A 16,823-nucleotide genomic window follows, 5' to 3' on the forward strand; every position below is an offset into this window, starting at 1 on the left:
AGTAAAAGAAATTACACTCTCATTAAAGTGCTATCCAAATGTTAGAGATGATTGTTTTTACTCATATTGGCAATGTGAGGTTGATAATCTGGTTGTTATAGTCTGAGGTTATCAATCACCTGGAAGTTTATAGCATTATAATAAAAGTAATATATCTCAGTGACAATTTTATATAAACTCATCTCCTGGCTTGCTCATCCTGAGACAAATCACTTATTTTTATTCCTTACCTTTAAAATGAGGACAATGCATATCTGCCTCCCAGTTAGGACACATAAATTAATTCAAGCATGTGTATCAGTTCATCTATCCTAAGATTTCTCTTCTCTGTGGAGCAAGAAAGTGTCCATGGTTAAAAGAAACAGGCAATTACTTTCATCTAATTGTTATCTGTGTTTTAGATTTTAAGTCTGCTGTTTTATATCAAAATGTAGAAACAACTATTAAAAACTTTATGAAGTTTATCTAATGCAGAAATGAAAACGCAAAATTAAATTGTTCCGTATTCTGTTCTTGCTGTTAATTAATCCTTGTTATTACCTTCACAAGTAAGATAGATCCTGAAGTAAAGTAACATAAGCATGTTGTCACAGCATATTAATAAGAAAATCTTGTAATGGTTTTTAACCATATAAACTTGAGGATACTTCTGTAACTTAAGAAGTAGCTCTACAGTGAAGGTCACTTCACCATAAAGTGAAAGTTTAGATTAGTAATGGCCAATGTCTTCCAGGAGGCACCCAAATCCCAAATTCTTCTCATTCCAGCAAAATTGCTAGAGAATTTTCCATCCCTGAATAGCCTCCCTCACCATGTAATGAAAGGAACCGTGGAAAATCTCCCTCCTCATAACTGTGAAAGCTTCATGGAAATAAAATGCCCTAGTCTCCTAAGACTAAAGGTCATTCCCTACAGAATGTTTCAATAATAATGAAAGCCAAATTTCAAAAGTACTTCTTGAAAGTGGGTGTTAAAAAACAAAATTCAACAGAGTAAATTTTAGAGATCTGCCGGAAGCCGGTCCATCCTTGCTGCTTGACACAGTCGCTGAAGGAAAGAAACATCTGCACAGCATATGTTTCAATGGACCTGGCATATATAGCATACTGTTCTTAATATGTTTGCTCCCTTTAGCGCCATGTGTTTTAACCAAGGTCACCTCTCCGAGAAAGGTTGTTTCCCCAGGTGGGGATCTTTCCCTGAGGTTAGGGAGGGGATAAAACCCCTTAATTAAGTGCCAGGCGGGTAGTTAAGCTACGTAATCTTTACTCCCTGGAATGGAGATAAGAAACGCCCTAACCTTTGTAATAGAATTGACAGGATTAAAATCGGCTGGTATAAATACGAATGTAACAAGACAATAAACATCAGATCCTGATCAGTTCCTAACCAGAACTCCGACCAGAACTTTGGCTGGAAATCCTGGCTATAGGTCCTGACTAGGTTGCTGATCAACTGAAGGCTGTCTTCGTGTCATTCCTTCTTCGCCGACTCTGTCCACACCTTTGGGGACCCCTGGACCCGCTGGGATTGGACCCCAGCAGAGATCCTACTTTATTCAGTGGTTCATGAGCAGGACAGCATCCCATCTAACAAACAGAAAGGAGCTCCATGGAGCTGTACAAAGCAGAAGACTTTTATAGGCAGAAGGCAACAGGACGAGGAAGTTATATTAGGGAAAAACAGATCGATTGTGCCAAAGTCCCCTTTCCTTTGGGGATGGCAGGGGTCTATCGGGCAGATGACCTCATTGGTGCTGACCAGTTAATTTCAGATCGACTGGTTTAAGATTGTATTCCTGGGGGAGGCTGAAACTGTAATCAAGTTAGGTATTAAGTCTTGGTTTGGTGATGTGGGACTTAGTATAACTGACTCCATGTTTGGCCTGTCATTTCTTTTTTAACACTGGAGATCCAGGATTATAACTGTGTGAGAGCAAGCTAGGCCAAGGTTCTGGACAGGGCCTCCCTGACTCCAATACATGGGGGAGGGATGGGCACTCTAAACACTGTATCGGTAGCATGCACAACTCTCATATTACTTTATAGATTTAATGATTATTTAAATGTGCGGGTATTTTCTTAAATGAGTCCATCCTGTATTAGCAGTGTCCCTGCACAATAAAAGGCATGCCTAGTTAAATATGCCACAGAAAGGTAACCATGCTAAAGTTGGTACCCCAACCTTTATATCACGGAGTGACAATAACAAGGCTCCTACATATGGAAGCAGCACTGAAATGTCCCATGGGAAGCTTGGGAATAGGGGAAATATATTCACCTTCTGCAAGTTAAACTAGTGAAATCTGCAGTGGTAAATAATGGATGTGATAAGTAACCAAGAAATTGTCTATACCTGGATCAAGATAGGATTTTGAAAAGTATTTTAACTCCAAACTGGGTATAGAATCTGATTGCAACTTAATATCAAATTTATTGTATCTTCTCCAGGGAAAGAGAACAGAAGAGAGTAAAGAAGAGAAAAACAGAAGCTGGTTCTCTTTTCTGGGTATCAGTGCATTTTAAATATACAGAGAAATCCCTCCCATTGCATATGCACAGCTGGTACATATTTATCAATTTATTAAGAAGATAATGTAAGAGCATAACTAAGAATGAAAATGAACTAAGTACAATTTGCCATCATCTACTCCAGGTGAAATATTCCCTTTTGCCAATTTTATATTCTTTAGAATCCTAGAGAATGTTATTTTGCTCTCTAGATACACAAGAAATAGAGTGATCTAATGGGGAACCCAAACTTCTGGTCACAAGAAATTGATGTACATCATTAAAACTTGTCAGCCTGATGTATGAACTTCAATATTGTGTAAGTTTGAGTAATGTGAGTGAGCTGAGCTCAATCGATTCTGAGAACTGAAACCTGAGACCCAGACCTGGTTTATTATAAAGTCTAAAGGTAATGCTACCCTTTGAGGCCTTGTCCTAAGTTGGTAACTAGAGTTCTTTTGATAACACCCTGATCTCATGGTCCCCCGTCTTTTCCTTTACCTTTATAAACTTGTGAGTGGTACTCAGATTCCATTATATGCACCATATACCTGACACAAATGATCAAAGAGATGGATAATTCCCCAAGTTGAACAAAGACTCCTGCTCTATTCTCTTTCTAGAGGAACCCAGATTGGGAAATATTCCCAACTTCTCTGCCATCTATAAGAGCTAGGTGACAAGAAATTGCTTCCAGTTTACATTCAAAATATGCCCGTGGAATTTTGGATGCTGTAAAGCCAGCTTTAACCATCCCTGCTTAATTCCACTGCTTTGCCAGCCTACAACCAGCTCCCCAAGGTTAGGACCCCTAATCTCACTATTTGAGATTTTCCAGCTCTTGCCTCATTCCCAGTCTTCTGGAATTTAGCACCTTGTGTGCATGAAGCAGCACCCCTAGTTCACAACTGAGGTGCTGGTTTTGAGGTCAGACAGTCAGTTCAGACTTTCTCATTCCTTATCGTGTTTCCTCTTAAGAGTCTCATGATCCTTACTTGCCTTTGCAGCTTATGGCCTCTGTGAGGTCAACCCAGTCAGGTTCTGTAACTTTGAATTTCAAAAGGAAAGAGGTTTGGTTCATAATGCCATTCTTCCCTGAAGGCTCCTTTTACTTCCATTTTAAATTCATGGATGCAAAGAGATCTATAGGGAGACAAACTTTATATTCCCTAAGGACTCAGGCTATTGACAATAAAAAAATAAACAAATAATTGAACTCCTCCCTTTATATGATTTCCCTAAGACAATGCCTAGGTTTCCAATAACTCAAAAGGCCTCTCAAGTAGTTCTTCCTAGAAAGGAAGGAACCCGCCCCACAAGTGTCTCCAGAAATAGGAAACTATTAGCAACTTCAAGTGTTATCTCCCACTTCTACCCCTCCAAAAAATAATTAAATTTTGATCGCAATCCAGAAATCCATTTCATAACTTACCTAATGCAATCCTTACAAGAATATTATAAAACAGGCATTATTATTATCATTTTACAGATTTTAACAACCTGTTGCCCAGAAACACAGCTACTAAGTGGCCAAGCCTAGATTCCAACCTATACTATTCCTTATCTTATCCACGATGCCATTGTCCCAATTAACAGCTGGCAGGAATTAATTTACCAAATTGCTCTGCCACTGAGCCAGGAACTAAGAAATTGAGATATCAGCCAGGTATATTTGATGGCGGTGTGAATGAGGGAAGGAAGACAAATGGAGATGAGCCATACAGGCATTCTGCTCAGAAAACACACTCAAGATATATTGTAGCTGAGAGCATGGTGGACTTGAGCATCTGGGAGGAGGTGGAAAAGAGGATGGAATTCCTGAAATGAACAAGTGTTACAGATGCACTCATCTCTAGCAACTTTTAAAAATATATATATATATTTTTATTGATTTCAGAGAGGAAGGGAGAGGGAGAGAGATAGAAACATCAATGATGAGAGAGAATCATTGATTGGCTGCCTCCTGCACTCCCCATACTGGGGATCAAGCCCACAACCTGGGCATGTGGCCTTGGCTGGAATTGAACTCAGGACCCTTCAGTCAGCAGGCCGACGCTTGCTCTACCCACGGAGCAAAACCAGCTAGGGCAGCTCTAGCAGCTTTTGCATTAGGTTGTCTCTGGGTCCCAGATTCTTGCTTCTGTATTTTAGCTTTAATACAACCTGCCTCTCTGTCCCTCTCTCTTTTGAAAACTCTCCCAGTTCAAAATCTGCATATTTTTATCTTGTCTTGTCCTGGCAGGTTGATGTAATCCAATCCTTACAAAGGTTTTTTGGTTGGAGTGGAAAACCAGTTAATATTAGGCCACTGTTTCCCCAGGTTTTTGTAGAATGCTCTAAGAATAAATGCATGCTATAATATGTGGCTTCTCTTCATGTATTCATTCCTCATCTCTTCTCCCAGCCAGGATCAGCATACTTCAAAGCCTCTACATAGTCATTTGGTCGTCTCTGGCTGTGCATTCATCAGATTATCTGTTGCATAACAACGCAAGTAGTTTTTTAAATGTTTAAAAACATTTTTAAATAGCTTACCTAAGAGGTCTGCTTACTTGATTTGCAGAATCTTAACAAAATAACTGGTGGGGTTTTACCTAGTCTGGATCTTGAGGAAGTTCTTTCACTTGGGACTTTATGACAAAAACAAAAATAGGTCATCTGAGAATGACTGATTTATGTTGCCAACTCGGGAATAATTACCTATATTGGCATATATTGCACAAGAGTCCTTTGACATGACTTTGCAATTTATTCTTGCTAGAGAACCAATAAAAGTCTTACTGGCAGCTTGGCCAGGAGAACCAGCTCTTTGGTTCAAAATTCATTACATAATCCAGGTTTTTCTGCCTGTATTAGGTTATTCTTATTCCATTCTCAGCTGTGACAACCACATCTTTGTATCAGGATGAAAGAATTTGATGTACTTGTATTAGTTAAAAGTTTGATACCATGTTAATTAGCTAGTGATTAATAATAGGAAAGAAGCAAAGGGAGGGCCAGGCATTAGAGGCATGTCATTTGGGCAGCTTCACCAGGAAGCTGCATTTTTGCACTCTCCAGCGAACCAGCTATTAGGTGGCCAAGCCTAGATTCCAGCCTAAGCTGTTCCTCATCTTATCATTGTCCCAATTAACAACAGGCAGGGATTAATTTACCAAATTGTTCTGCCACTGAGCCAGAAGCTAAGACATTGAGACATCAGCCAGGTACATTGGATGGGGGTATAAGTGAGGGAAGGAAGACAAATGGAGATGAACCATGCAGCATTCTGCAAAACACGGGGGGCGAGGGGGGCGAGGGGGGGCGAGGGGGGCGCGGGAGAGGGAAGGGGACTGGACAAAGGGAAGACAGAGGCATGCCGAGGATCAAAAAAATAGCCTAGATGTTTCCCGCTCCTTTGATAGTCATTGGGGAAGCATTTAACCTTTCTGACAGTCACCTTCTCATCTGTGAAAAGCTAGTAATTAGGATACTAGTGCTTACCCCAGGGAGGAGTATAAATATCAAATGAGATGAGAGGTAAAAGCAGGTCTAGCACCGCATAAAATTAATCATCTTTGTTAGGTTTTGGGCATGATGGAGTATGACTTTGATTCAGATAGTATAAGTGCTGATCTTCCAAGGAGGATGTGAAGCTTTTGGCACTTTTTCAAATAAGTAACGATAAATTTTAATTGAATTCGGTACATATGTCCCTCCTAGCATCTCTCAGCTTCCATTCCAGCCAGCCTGGACTTAATTCCAACAAAATACTAGCCTTGGACAAGTTACTGATCCTCTCTTTCAGTTCCCTCTTGGGTATCACGGGGATAATCAAACAGAACCCAAAGGGTTGCTGTGAGCATCATTTAAAGTCAGAAATGGGGCATTAATATGATTGGCCAAGGAAGCGTGGCCCTCTTTTCCTCCATGGTTGCTTGAAGATAAACCTTCATCATGAATGACACGGTACCCATTCAGACCAGGAAGTTCATGACCAACAGACTATTTCAGCGGAAGCAAATGGTCATTGATGTCCTTCACCCTGGGAAGGCAACAGTACTCAAGACAGAAATTCGGGAAAAACTAGCCAAAATGTATAAGACCACACCTGATGGATTCAGAACCCACTTTGGTGGTGGCAAGACCACTGGCTTTGGCATGATTTCTTGGATTATGAAAGGAAAATGAACCCAAGCACAGACTTGCAAGACATGGCCTATATGAGAAGAAGAAGACCTCAAGAAAAGAGCGAAAGAAAAAAAAAAGAAAAGAAAAAAGAACACAGCGAAAGGAACGCAAGAACAGAATGAAGAAAGTCAGGAGGGCTGCAAAGGCCAATGTTGGTGCTGGCAAAAAGAAGGAGTAAAGATTCTTCAGTGAGTTTATCTGTGATGGTTGTGCAGCTTTTCCATGAGAGGATTAATAAACTATAAACTTAAAAATAAATAAATAAAAATAAAGTCAGAAATGGGCCCAATTGGTGTGACTCAGTGGTTGAGCACTGACCTATAAACCAGGAGGTCACGGTTTGATTCCCGGTCAAGGCACATGCCTGGGATTGTGGGTTCCATCCCCAGTGTGGGGCGTGCAGGAGGCAGCCTGATCAATGTTTCTCCCTCATCATTGATGTTTCTCTTTCTCCGTCTCCCTTCCTCTCTGAAATCAATAAACATATATTTTAAAAAAGAAAAAGAAAACCAGGAATGGAAAATACCACGTAGTGATGCTTTCACACCCAACATTTTAAGCAAGAACCTAGAGGCTGGGAACTGAGCAAGGGGACAGGGAAGCCTGACTCCTGTGTAGCCCAGAGGAGGCGCATAGTCCACGCTCTCCAGGAGGAGGCAGCACCGCGGCGGGAGCAGGCCCCTGGCCAGAAGGGGGCGCCCGAGCGCCGCACTGCAGCATCCCGGCCGCGAGCGGGCTGAGCTCGCGCGTCCTGCCGCAGTCCCCAGGCTGCTAGTGGGAGCGAGGAGACTCCGGCTGGTCCGCTGGCACTCGCTGCTGCTGCTGCCGCCGCTCGCAACCGTGGTCGCAGCCCAGCGACTCCGAAACGCAGCCTGCACCCTGGGCTGCGCAGCGTGGAGGGGAGAGCGATTCCGAACTTGCAGGGGACCGCGCTTCTCCCCGGGCCTGGAGATTGTGAACAGGTGAGTGTCAGGCACGTGCCCAGGTGGCTCTTTCGGGACGACCTCCTGCAGACCCTTCCGCGTCCCTGAACCCTCGGTTCTGGGTGGGTCCTCCTGGTCCCTGGGCCCCCAGGGCGGCTCTGGGGTTCCCCAAGAGGGAGCCGTGAACGCAGACGCCCAGAGTTTGACAGCACCCTGAGAGCTGGGACCCAGCGTGCCCTTTTGACTTGCGCTGCATTTGCCCTCTAGGCTGCCAGCAAGTGACCTGCGGTCGGTCCACAGCGGGCCTGTTTATCATCCAGGATACCTGTTGCTCCCGGAGCAGCGCCACAGCCAGGGGTCTGGTACGATTATTCTCGTCTCTGTGGGTGCTGCGTCGTAAGATGAGGGAGAATTCGGGGGATGAGAAGAGGAAAACTTGATTTCAGGGCTAGAGAGGGGGCAGCCCAAAGAGAATCTCATTCCCACGCCCGGGCTAGAGTCTTTGCTTCCCTAAACAGCTGCACTTTATTTTGATGATAAATACAGAAGTTAGTTAGAAAAAACTATTACCTTATAAAGATGCTTTTCTTTCTTTTCTTTTCTTTTTATTATTTTTTTAACCAAGAGGAAGTGGGAAGCATGGGCCTTGACAAGTAGCCTTGGGAATGATTTATTATGAATGAAACCTTTCTTTAAATATTTTTTAAATGAGGTTATTAGTGACCTAAGTGTCAGAGGTCTAAGCTCCTGGGAGGTAGCCACTCTGTTTGTATATGCTTAGCATAAATGTGGAATGAATCAATTAATGCATTAATAGCGTAGGATTTGGAGGGTAGCTCCTGTTTTTCTTCTTTCTAAGCTTTCTTTTAGGTCTTTATTGTTTTAAAAAAAATCACCATACCTTTAATCTCTTAAATATCTAAGTTTATGTAAGTTTAGCTTTGAGATTTATAGGAACTCAGAAGTTTTTGTCCTGGTAAAGCACTGTCTACATAAAAACTAAATGGCAACTTCTGGATTCAGCCAGAATATTTCTGCACAACATTAAAACTAATAGTTTTTTTTTTTAGATCCATGTTATGGAAGGTCTTGGTTTATGAATTTTTAAAAAATATATCTTTATTGATTTCAGAGAGGAAGGGAGGGGGAAAGAGAGACAGAAACATCAATGATGAGAGAGAATTGTTGATTGGCTGCCTCCTGCACATCCCCCAGTGGGGATCAAGCCCGCAATCCAGGCATGTGCCCCCGACCAGAATCGAACCTGGGACCCTTCAGTCCGCAGGCTGACGCTCTATCCACTGAGCCAAAGCAGCTAGGGCTATGAATTGTTTTGAACGTCAGAAATTTGGCAACAGGTCACTTATTACAGCAATTTATGTAACTTGACATTTTCATGAGAGAAATAAAATATTGAAGGATGTATGTCAGCTTGTGTCTTCCTTTAAGTCATTTTTTCTAAACATGACATAAGATTGAGAATAACCAGATGTATCTTCATTAGGTTATAAATGAAAAAATTAGCCCAAACAATTTCTCTTTCTTATGTGAAATTCCTATTCTTTTGAGGCCATTTGGGAGTTACTGAAACGTTACTGAAATATTTGACTTAACAAATGTGGGTTGTTTTTTTTTTAAATCACATTTGATGGCTACTTTCATGAAGCATCAATACAATAGGTAATGACACAGGTTTTTATGTGTATGCAAATGAACAGTTTTGCATGAAATAACAAATTGTTGTTTATACAAGCTCCAGACACTGGCATGGTCTATGTTTCAAAGAAATGCTTGCCATTCTTGTATAGAATTTGCATAGTTAATGCATCTTTATATATTATGCTTCTGTGAAACTTCTGTGATGAAGCACTAAACACAGAGGCCTCTTCTTAATGAATGCATATAAAGTTAAAATAAGGACATCCTGTGATCTTTGGCCAAAATATGGGACTGGACAAATAACAGATGTTAAAGCTTCTTGGTTTGGTACTATTAATGATTACTAAGAAGTTTTTTTCGTTATTGAGGATGAAGGAAACTATAGCCAATGTTCATGTTGACCTTTTCATCCTTCAGAGGAAGTTCTGGCGCTTTGAAAATCAGTACATACAAAATTTGTTAGGTACAGGTTGATAACTTGGATGCATAATGAAGAAAACAATTATGTGTTGATGTCTTTGGAGAAATTTTCAGAAGGAGTTTTACTTTTATCTTGCACTGGAGAAGCTGTTTGTGAAAATGTGTAGATGGCAAAACGCTAGCAGGAGCAACTTACACATTTAGATAACAGATTTGTGTTTCAAAATTCTCTTTACAGACTGGAAAACTGGATGAAAGGAAGACTGATGTGATTAAGTTTAACCAGGATAAAAGTGAAGTCTTGTATTTAGGGTTAAGACCTTGACTGCAGACAGGCAGAGTGGGGAAGTCTGCAGCTCATGTGGAAGAGGAGTGGCTGTGGGGCAATACAGCCACGGTGCCCAGATAATGAATAGGGAAAATGTCAGTGAACTTGAGCTGGGTCACTTTGTCAGGTCACATCTCTGGTGGGGAATGCAGTGGATGCCATGTGTTTAGAGTAATTAAAATGGCAAGTGTCAGAGGAGAGAGCTGCATATGGTGAAGAGGGAAGGTAAAAGTCAAAAAAGCATAAATAAGACCCTACATCCCGTGATGTACAAGGGGAGATGCTGGCCCTCGCTTCCCTAGAAAGTAGAGCCTGGGGTGGGGCAAAGGGTCCTCATAGCTCCTAGGCTACCTGAAGGGCTCTGAGTGACCAAAAAGAAAAGGCTGACAATGTTTCTCCTTCCCCTCCTCACCTGAGAGTGGTAACTCAGACACAGGCTGGTGTTGCATGGTTGTCTGTTCATAAGAATTCCTGCAATGGCTGGAGGATTCTTTGGTTGACCACAAGGCTCTTTTCTTTTATTCTTAATATTTTTATTGATTTCAGAGAGGAAAGTAGAGAGAGAGAAAGATAGAAATATCAAAGATGAGAGAGAATCATTGATCAGCTGCCTCCTGGGTGCCCCCCACTGGGAATTGAGCTGGCAACCTGGACATGTGCCCTCACCAGGAATCAAACCTTGACCTCCTGATTCATAGGTCAAAGCTCAGCCACTTAGTTACACCAGCTGGGCCTCGGGGCTCTTGTCAACTTTGTATTTCTATGGCACTAAGAACCCAGGTGTCATCCCTGAAGCACCCACCTATATAAAATGTGCTTATGTTTTATGGAATATAATTAATTTCCCAAGTGTTAGGATAATATCATAAACTAATTTACTTGAATTTGTCATAGAAAAGGAATCAGAAGTCAGGGCATGGCATTTATCTTTTGTGTACCAGGCCATTGTGCCCAGAAAAATATTAAAATATGATCTATATATTACATAACAATTCCTGGAACATGAGTATCTATCACATGACTTGATCATGTGATCTAGTGTGAGCTGAGATAAAATTTAAACCTTAAAATGTAAATTCAATTGTATTACATTGGGGTTGACGACTATGAATGTCTATTACTTGGCCCAAAGGGAAATAATAGATAAAGAGTTCCAAATGTGACTCTCCCCATCACATCTGTTTGCATCTTGGATGTTTACAGACACATGGTAAATGCATGTAGTCACATACTCCAAATATTTGTTATCAATTACTGACAGAAAAACAATGAAAATATTAATATTCATTAAATATTCTTGAGGAAGTACTTTAGAAAAAATGCTATTGTGAGTGAAAATACATGTTTTAGAACCAAAACAGATTGAAATTCAAGTCCTGGATCTGGATCTGTCATTTAATAGTTGAATCATTTACAGTAAATTACTAGAGCCCTCTTACAGGATTGTGGTGAAGGTCAAAATGGAAAATGTTGATCAAGTTGAATAATGGCTGGCATCGAGGAGATGCTTAATAAATATTAATGCCAATCTCTTTTGTCTAAGGGTTGCAGATTTGCAATGATATGGTGAACCCAAAGGCTGGAACCAAAACGATTTTCTCAGCTCTTTAGTTTGAACGACAGGGAGTTGTCTTCCACCACCCAGCATGGCTAAAAGTGCAGAGGTCAAATTGGCAGTATTTGGAAGAGCAGGCGTGGGCAAGTCAGGTAAGTTTTGTTGTGGTCGTTGTTGTTGTTGTTTTTGTTGTGTGTGTGTGTGTTACTGCCTCCTGGGATTGGGCAGGAGGGTGGTTGGCATTTCTCATAGTCTCATGTGCTCTTTCAGATGAAGTCTCTTTTTTATCCAGAACTTTTCTTTTGCATAGCCAAGCTTTATGTACTCTTTTGCTTATTCATGATAAAGTACTTTGTTGATAATACACAAGGCAATGGATATATCATCGGTCTTGGTATTTAGAGGAAGGATATTAAACAAACCTCTGAAGAAATCAGATTGCGGAAATTAAAAATATATTTGCTCCCTTTTCTCTATATGAATTCCTAAGGGGCCAATTTTATATCTCATTCATCTTACTAGTCTCAGCAACCAGTCAACTGCCAAGCATGTATTGTGTGCTTAATAAATGCTAGTTGAATAAATATGTCTTTAAAAGCAACAGAATTGCATTATTGTCCAAAATCGGGGAGGACTGGTGAGAACTTAGAGTGACCGAGCAAGACAACAATTGCCAGGGCCTCTGGGTTGAATTTAATGATCAAATTCTGGCTCAGATGAGTAATTCTCACAAAGTGCTGAAGGCTTTTTGATTCCCCACTGAGAAAAGGCTTGCATACCTTCAAAATTAAGGGTGGAAATGGTGGAAGTGAAGATGTATCTAATCCAATTTGGAAAATATACCTCAGATTTTATAATTAAAGGATGCTAAGTAGGCTTTTCAGATAATGTTGCTTTGATCTCTTACCGGAGAAAAGACCCATAAATTACTGCATATGGAGCTTTTGGCTCTTAGGAGAGGACTCTAACAGTTACCTGGTAGGAGTGTGTGTGTGTAGAGGGAAACGCGTTTGGATCTCCCAATACAATAGGTAATCCACATAATCTTAAACAAACACACATGTGCAGCTTTTAATTCTGCGACCAACCTCTTTCCTAACCTGCTCTCTAGTTTAATTTCAGCAGTAAATCTTCCCTTTTCTATGTCTTTCTTTTTTCTTTTAATCTTTTCTGCTGTCACTCTTTCCTTTTACTTGTTCCTTGCTCTTGCCTCTGGCAGAAACCAAGCAAAGAAAATAGATAGTTGATAGTTGGCAAGGCTGAGAAACTACCAGGCTTCACGAGATTGAAGATAGAGTAACTCCTCCCCATTAATCTTCTCGGTGTTTCCCAATGGCGTGAGAGCCTAATTTCTGAGGTTGGTGGACTGGTCTGGAGAATGAGGAAACTGTGCCAGGGAGTGGGGGATGGAGGCAGGGAGTGTGTGGGAAGGCCTGTGCTCCTCTGAGTCCTTGGTGACTGAAGGGTCAAGGCCTGGGTCTGACTGTTTATTATTCATTCATTCAAAATTTGTCATAGGCAATAAGGGGAGGGGATCTATTACCCTTATATCACTTATCAAAATAAATTCCACATGGTTTGAAAGCTAAAAATAAAAAGCCAGTTGGGAGAACCTCTTAGCTGCGTGTATATTCATCTCAGAGCAAGCTGTGTACCTCCTATCAAGGTGAACCCATCAGCCTGAGCTTAGACCCCAGTTCACTTTGTCTTCCCCAATTGTTTACAGTTTTATTTTCTGATTCTCTACTGATAGTTTTCCTTGATCATTTCTTTGTACATTTCTCTGTCTTTTTCTTTTCTCCAAGTTTATTGAATGTAGGCTCTGCCCTGACTGTCGTAATGCACTTAACTCCCATTCATTGCTTAAAGCATGGCAATCTTCCATTGCAATCATGCTGCAGAAACTGCTTTTGCTAAGGTCACCACCCATCAATAGCCAACAAACGTAATGAACATTTCCCAGTTCTGGTCTTCTGTGACCTCTTGTTATCATTCAGTACAATCACTTATTTTTTCGATTGCTCCTGTCTTCCCAGGCTCCCAGGACATCACATTCGGCTTATCTGCTCCCTCTCCGTTGCCCCTAACCAGCTGCCTTCATGGCTACTCTTCACAGGGCCCACTTCTCAAAAACCAAAGCTCCCAGGGCTCCACATACCATCCTCTTGTCTTCTCACTCCGTACATCTTCCTACAGCTGAGGTTAACACCTGCACACAGACTACAAATTCTGATGACCTTGGTTTAGTTATGTAAAATGCTCAAGTTAAACTTGTTCACAAAGGCCCTGCTAACTCTAAAATCCTTTAGTTCTTTATTAATGAGCCTTCTTTAGACCATATAGAAGAAGACTATACACATTCTATCACTTGTGTTTATTTTCATTTAGGTAAAAATGACAATGACAGACTACATGCCTTTAAACAATTGTCCTTTGTCTGTCAGTTATGCACAGTGTTTTCCTATTTCAACATTGGACTTATTTTCCCTGAGGCCTTGTAACCACACCTCACATTGAAAAGTACTATTGGTTTAACTTAAGCATGGGGGGAAATTTTGAAACCTTTACCCATACTTTAGTAAAAACAACCATAGAGTACTTCATATCTATTACATTTGTTCTATAAATCTTTGTAAATGTGGGTATATAATATCTTTGCTTAGTCATTGTATCACGTGTTCATCTTCCTATTGTACAGACTGTATCAGTCATATTAGTAACTTTTGTTTTTTTAAGTCTACAATAATATAACTGTAGCTCCTCACTTACTCTTATGCCTCCCCAAAATGGACATGATCTTTGCATGGGCTCAAGTGAGCTGTTTCTCTCCAAACACCCAGCATGGCAACTATTCCTGGGGGAGCCAGCTTGAGATCGTGGATTAAAGAGGCTGAGCATCTCTGATTTGACTTATGTTTGTGTGAATTATTTCAGAGGTCTCAAGTCTTACCGGTCCCATCCACTTTCCCTACACTCAACATCAAATTGAATTTGGGATAAATAAGACCATATTGTCCATTTGCTAACAGAGAGTAGAATAGCCTAGAGTCGAAAGCATGAGCTGTTAGATTTTATTCCCAAATCTGCACTTGCATAGCCGTGTGAGCTTGGAAACTTTGGCAAGTTATTTAACTTTTCAGTTTCCTCAACTCTAAAAAGGGTATGACAGTGCCTATCTCAAAGAGTTGTTGTTAGGATTGAATAAGCTTTTACATGCAAGTTCATTAGAACAGCACCTGGCACATAGTAAATGCTCAATAATTAGATTAAAAAATTTTAAATTATGCTCATTTTAACTTGTTATTTAGTGAAATGTACAATCTAAGATATATTTACATTCAAGTGGTTTTCAGTAAAATTTAGAAAAATTATAAGACAAAAATTCTCTATTGCTAGTCACCACACCCAAAATATACACACACACACTTTCTCTTACATCGAAACTCTGATTAATGTCACTTACAGCTTGACAACTGACAATCAAAACTATATTTCTCATGGCTTATATCTTGGAAATCTTGGGGAGACAGCCAGAAGATGTTAATGTCATCAATAAATTAACACCCTTAAATTTGAAAGTGACAGCTTTCTAATTCTAGGTAATATATAGGACCGCTGTGTTTAAAACTGAGTTTTACATTAACCAAAACTCTTTGGTTGGTGAGTTGACCAAAGAAGTGTCCTTGTAGGCAAGATTTAATAATGTCTCAATTACTAAGAAACACTGATGAAACACATGAGGGTTGTGTGTGTGCCCGTATGGCAATATTGTACACATATGGTCTTTTTGTGTTGGGGGAGTCGTCTTTCTTCTAATTTTACTTTGAAGCTCTGTCTTCTAGTGAGTTTACTTGTTGGCTTACGGAGCTTCCTGGCTCAGCATGATGAGAACCGTGGGGATACTGCAAAGCATAGAGCCACCATTTCTGAGCCCATTTCATTTTCTCTTCCCTGGCTAAGGGTAAAGCCCTAAAAACATGACATGTAGGACATAGATTTCCTCACCTGTGTGTCAACCCAGCCTTTGACAGGCTCCAAGTAATTGAAGCAATAAGACCTGCCATATACCCTAGAATGCACACCATACTTACTTAAATGCCTCCTGGATTCATATTATTCAAATTTGTAGTAAGCGTGGGAGGGGCTAAGCGAAAAAGAACTGAAATTTTACATGTAGTTTTACAGTTGACATTCTCATTGTAGAATTGAAATACTGTGTGCCACAGCTAAAAAAATTTCTTAAAAAGGCTAGTCTCAAAGTTGATTGAGTAATGCTATCCGCTAATTCAAAAGCCAATTGATGCAGTCATCCGTGAAGGCTTTAGGTCATTGATTCAGATTGCTAAGCGAGAGAGAAATTGGGTGCCAAACAAACAAGCTTGTGAAATTTTTTCCCTTGAGAAAAAGAGAAGTGATTTACTTTTTCCTCCTTTTTCTAGTTCTTGCTCTCTCTCTCTATTTCTTTCTCTCTCTCTCTCTTCTCACCCCCCCCCCCCCCATTATAAAAAGTTCTGAAAAGTATTTTCCTGTCATTTTCAGATGGAACAGGGACAATTTTGATTTTAAATGTGACTTTTCCAAACATTTATTTAACATATATATGTACTTTATGGAACTAACCTTTGCATTTTAGAAATGTATCTCTACTCTCAGTCGCTATAAACCAGTTTGTTCCCTTCACTCCGGACTTAATAGTGTAGTATGATGCATCTTTCATATTGATTTCAAAGTACTTCTAAGAAAAGTAGAGGAACATCTAGGGTATTTGGGGTATATAAGTATCTCATTACAATCATGTAACTAGTTTGCATGCCTTGTTAATAAAGTATATGCAAATTGTAATATTAATCCATAACATACCTATGTTCATTAGAATATAAAAGTGGATTTCCCCCCAAAACCAGTGACTAAAATGGACTCTTCGGGAAGATGTAGCAGGTTGGTCTGTAGCTTCAGGCTTCAGGTCCAATTTACAGACCACAGTACAGGTAACAGCCTCAGGTTGGCACATCATCAATGGCAGCGTTGACAATAGTCCTATATTTTCCTACTCATGGTCCCAACCAGCTCTTCAAGTTCTTGGTCATTCTTCTTCTAAGATTATATAATTAATCCTAATGCTAAATTTTATTTAAACTCTTGTCTAGGTGAGAAGAGGGGAGATCATGTTTCAAGTGGGTGCAGAATTTCCACAGCTCCTGGAAATGTGTGTGTGTGTGTGTGTGTGTGTGTGTGTGTGTAAGCCTTTCCTAGGTGGT

General features: G+C 40.4%; 1 protein-coding gene and 1 pseudogene across 2 annotated transcripts in view; both read left to right on the top strand.

Moving 5' to 3' along the window:
• The first annotated feature begins 6,446 nt into the window (after window positions 1-6,446).
• Window positions 6,447-6,858, top strand: LOC139005635 (small ribosomal subunit protein eS24 pseudogene; annotated as a pseudogene).
• A 598-nt stretch (window positions 6,859-7,456) lies between these two features.
• RERG (RAS like estrogen regulated growth inhibitor) overlaps window positions 7,457-16,823 on the top strand; it is a 112,814-nt gene continuing 103,447 nt past the window's right edge. Inside the window, exons 1-3 of one of the 2 annotated variants that reach the window (XM_070410644.1) lie at window positions 7,457-7,642; window positions 7,871-7,965; window positions 11,554-11,717. In XM_070410644.1, the coding sequence (XP_070266745.1) occupies window positions 11,657-11,717 (61 nt within the window). In that variant the 5' untranslated portion in view covers window positions 7,457-7,642; window positions 7,871-7,965; window positions 11,554-11,656. The remainder of the gene's footprint in view (window positions 7,643-7,870; window positions 7,966-11,553; window positions 11,718-16,823) is intronic. The other variant, XM_070410643.1, reaches the window with a different exon arrangement.

Source organism: Myotis yumanensis, unplaced genomic scaffold (assembly GCF_028538775.1).
Source record: "Myotis yumanensis isolate MYYU_CA2020_CCGP unplaced genomic scaffold, mMyoYum1.0.hap1 SCAF_3, whole genome shotgun sequence".
NCBI classification, from domain to species: Eukaryota; Metazoa; Chordata; class Mammalia; order Chiroptera; family Vespertilionidae; genus Myotis; species Myotis yumanensis.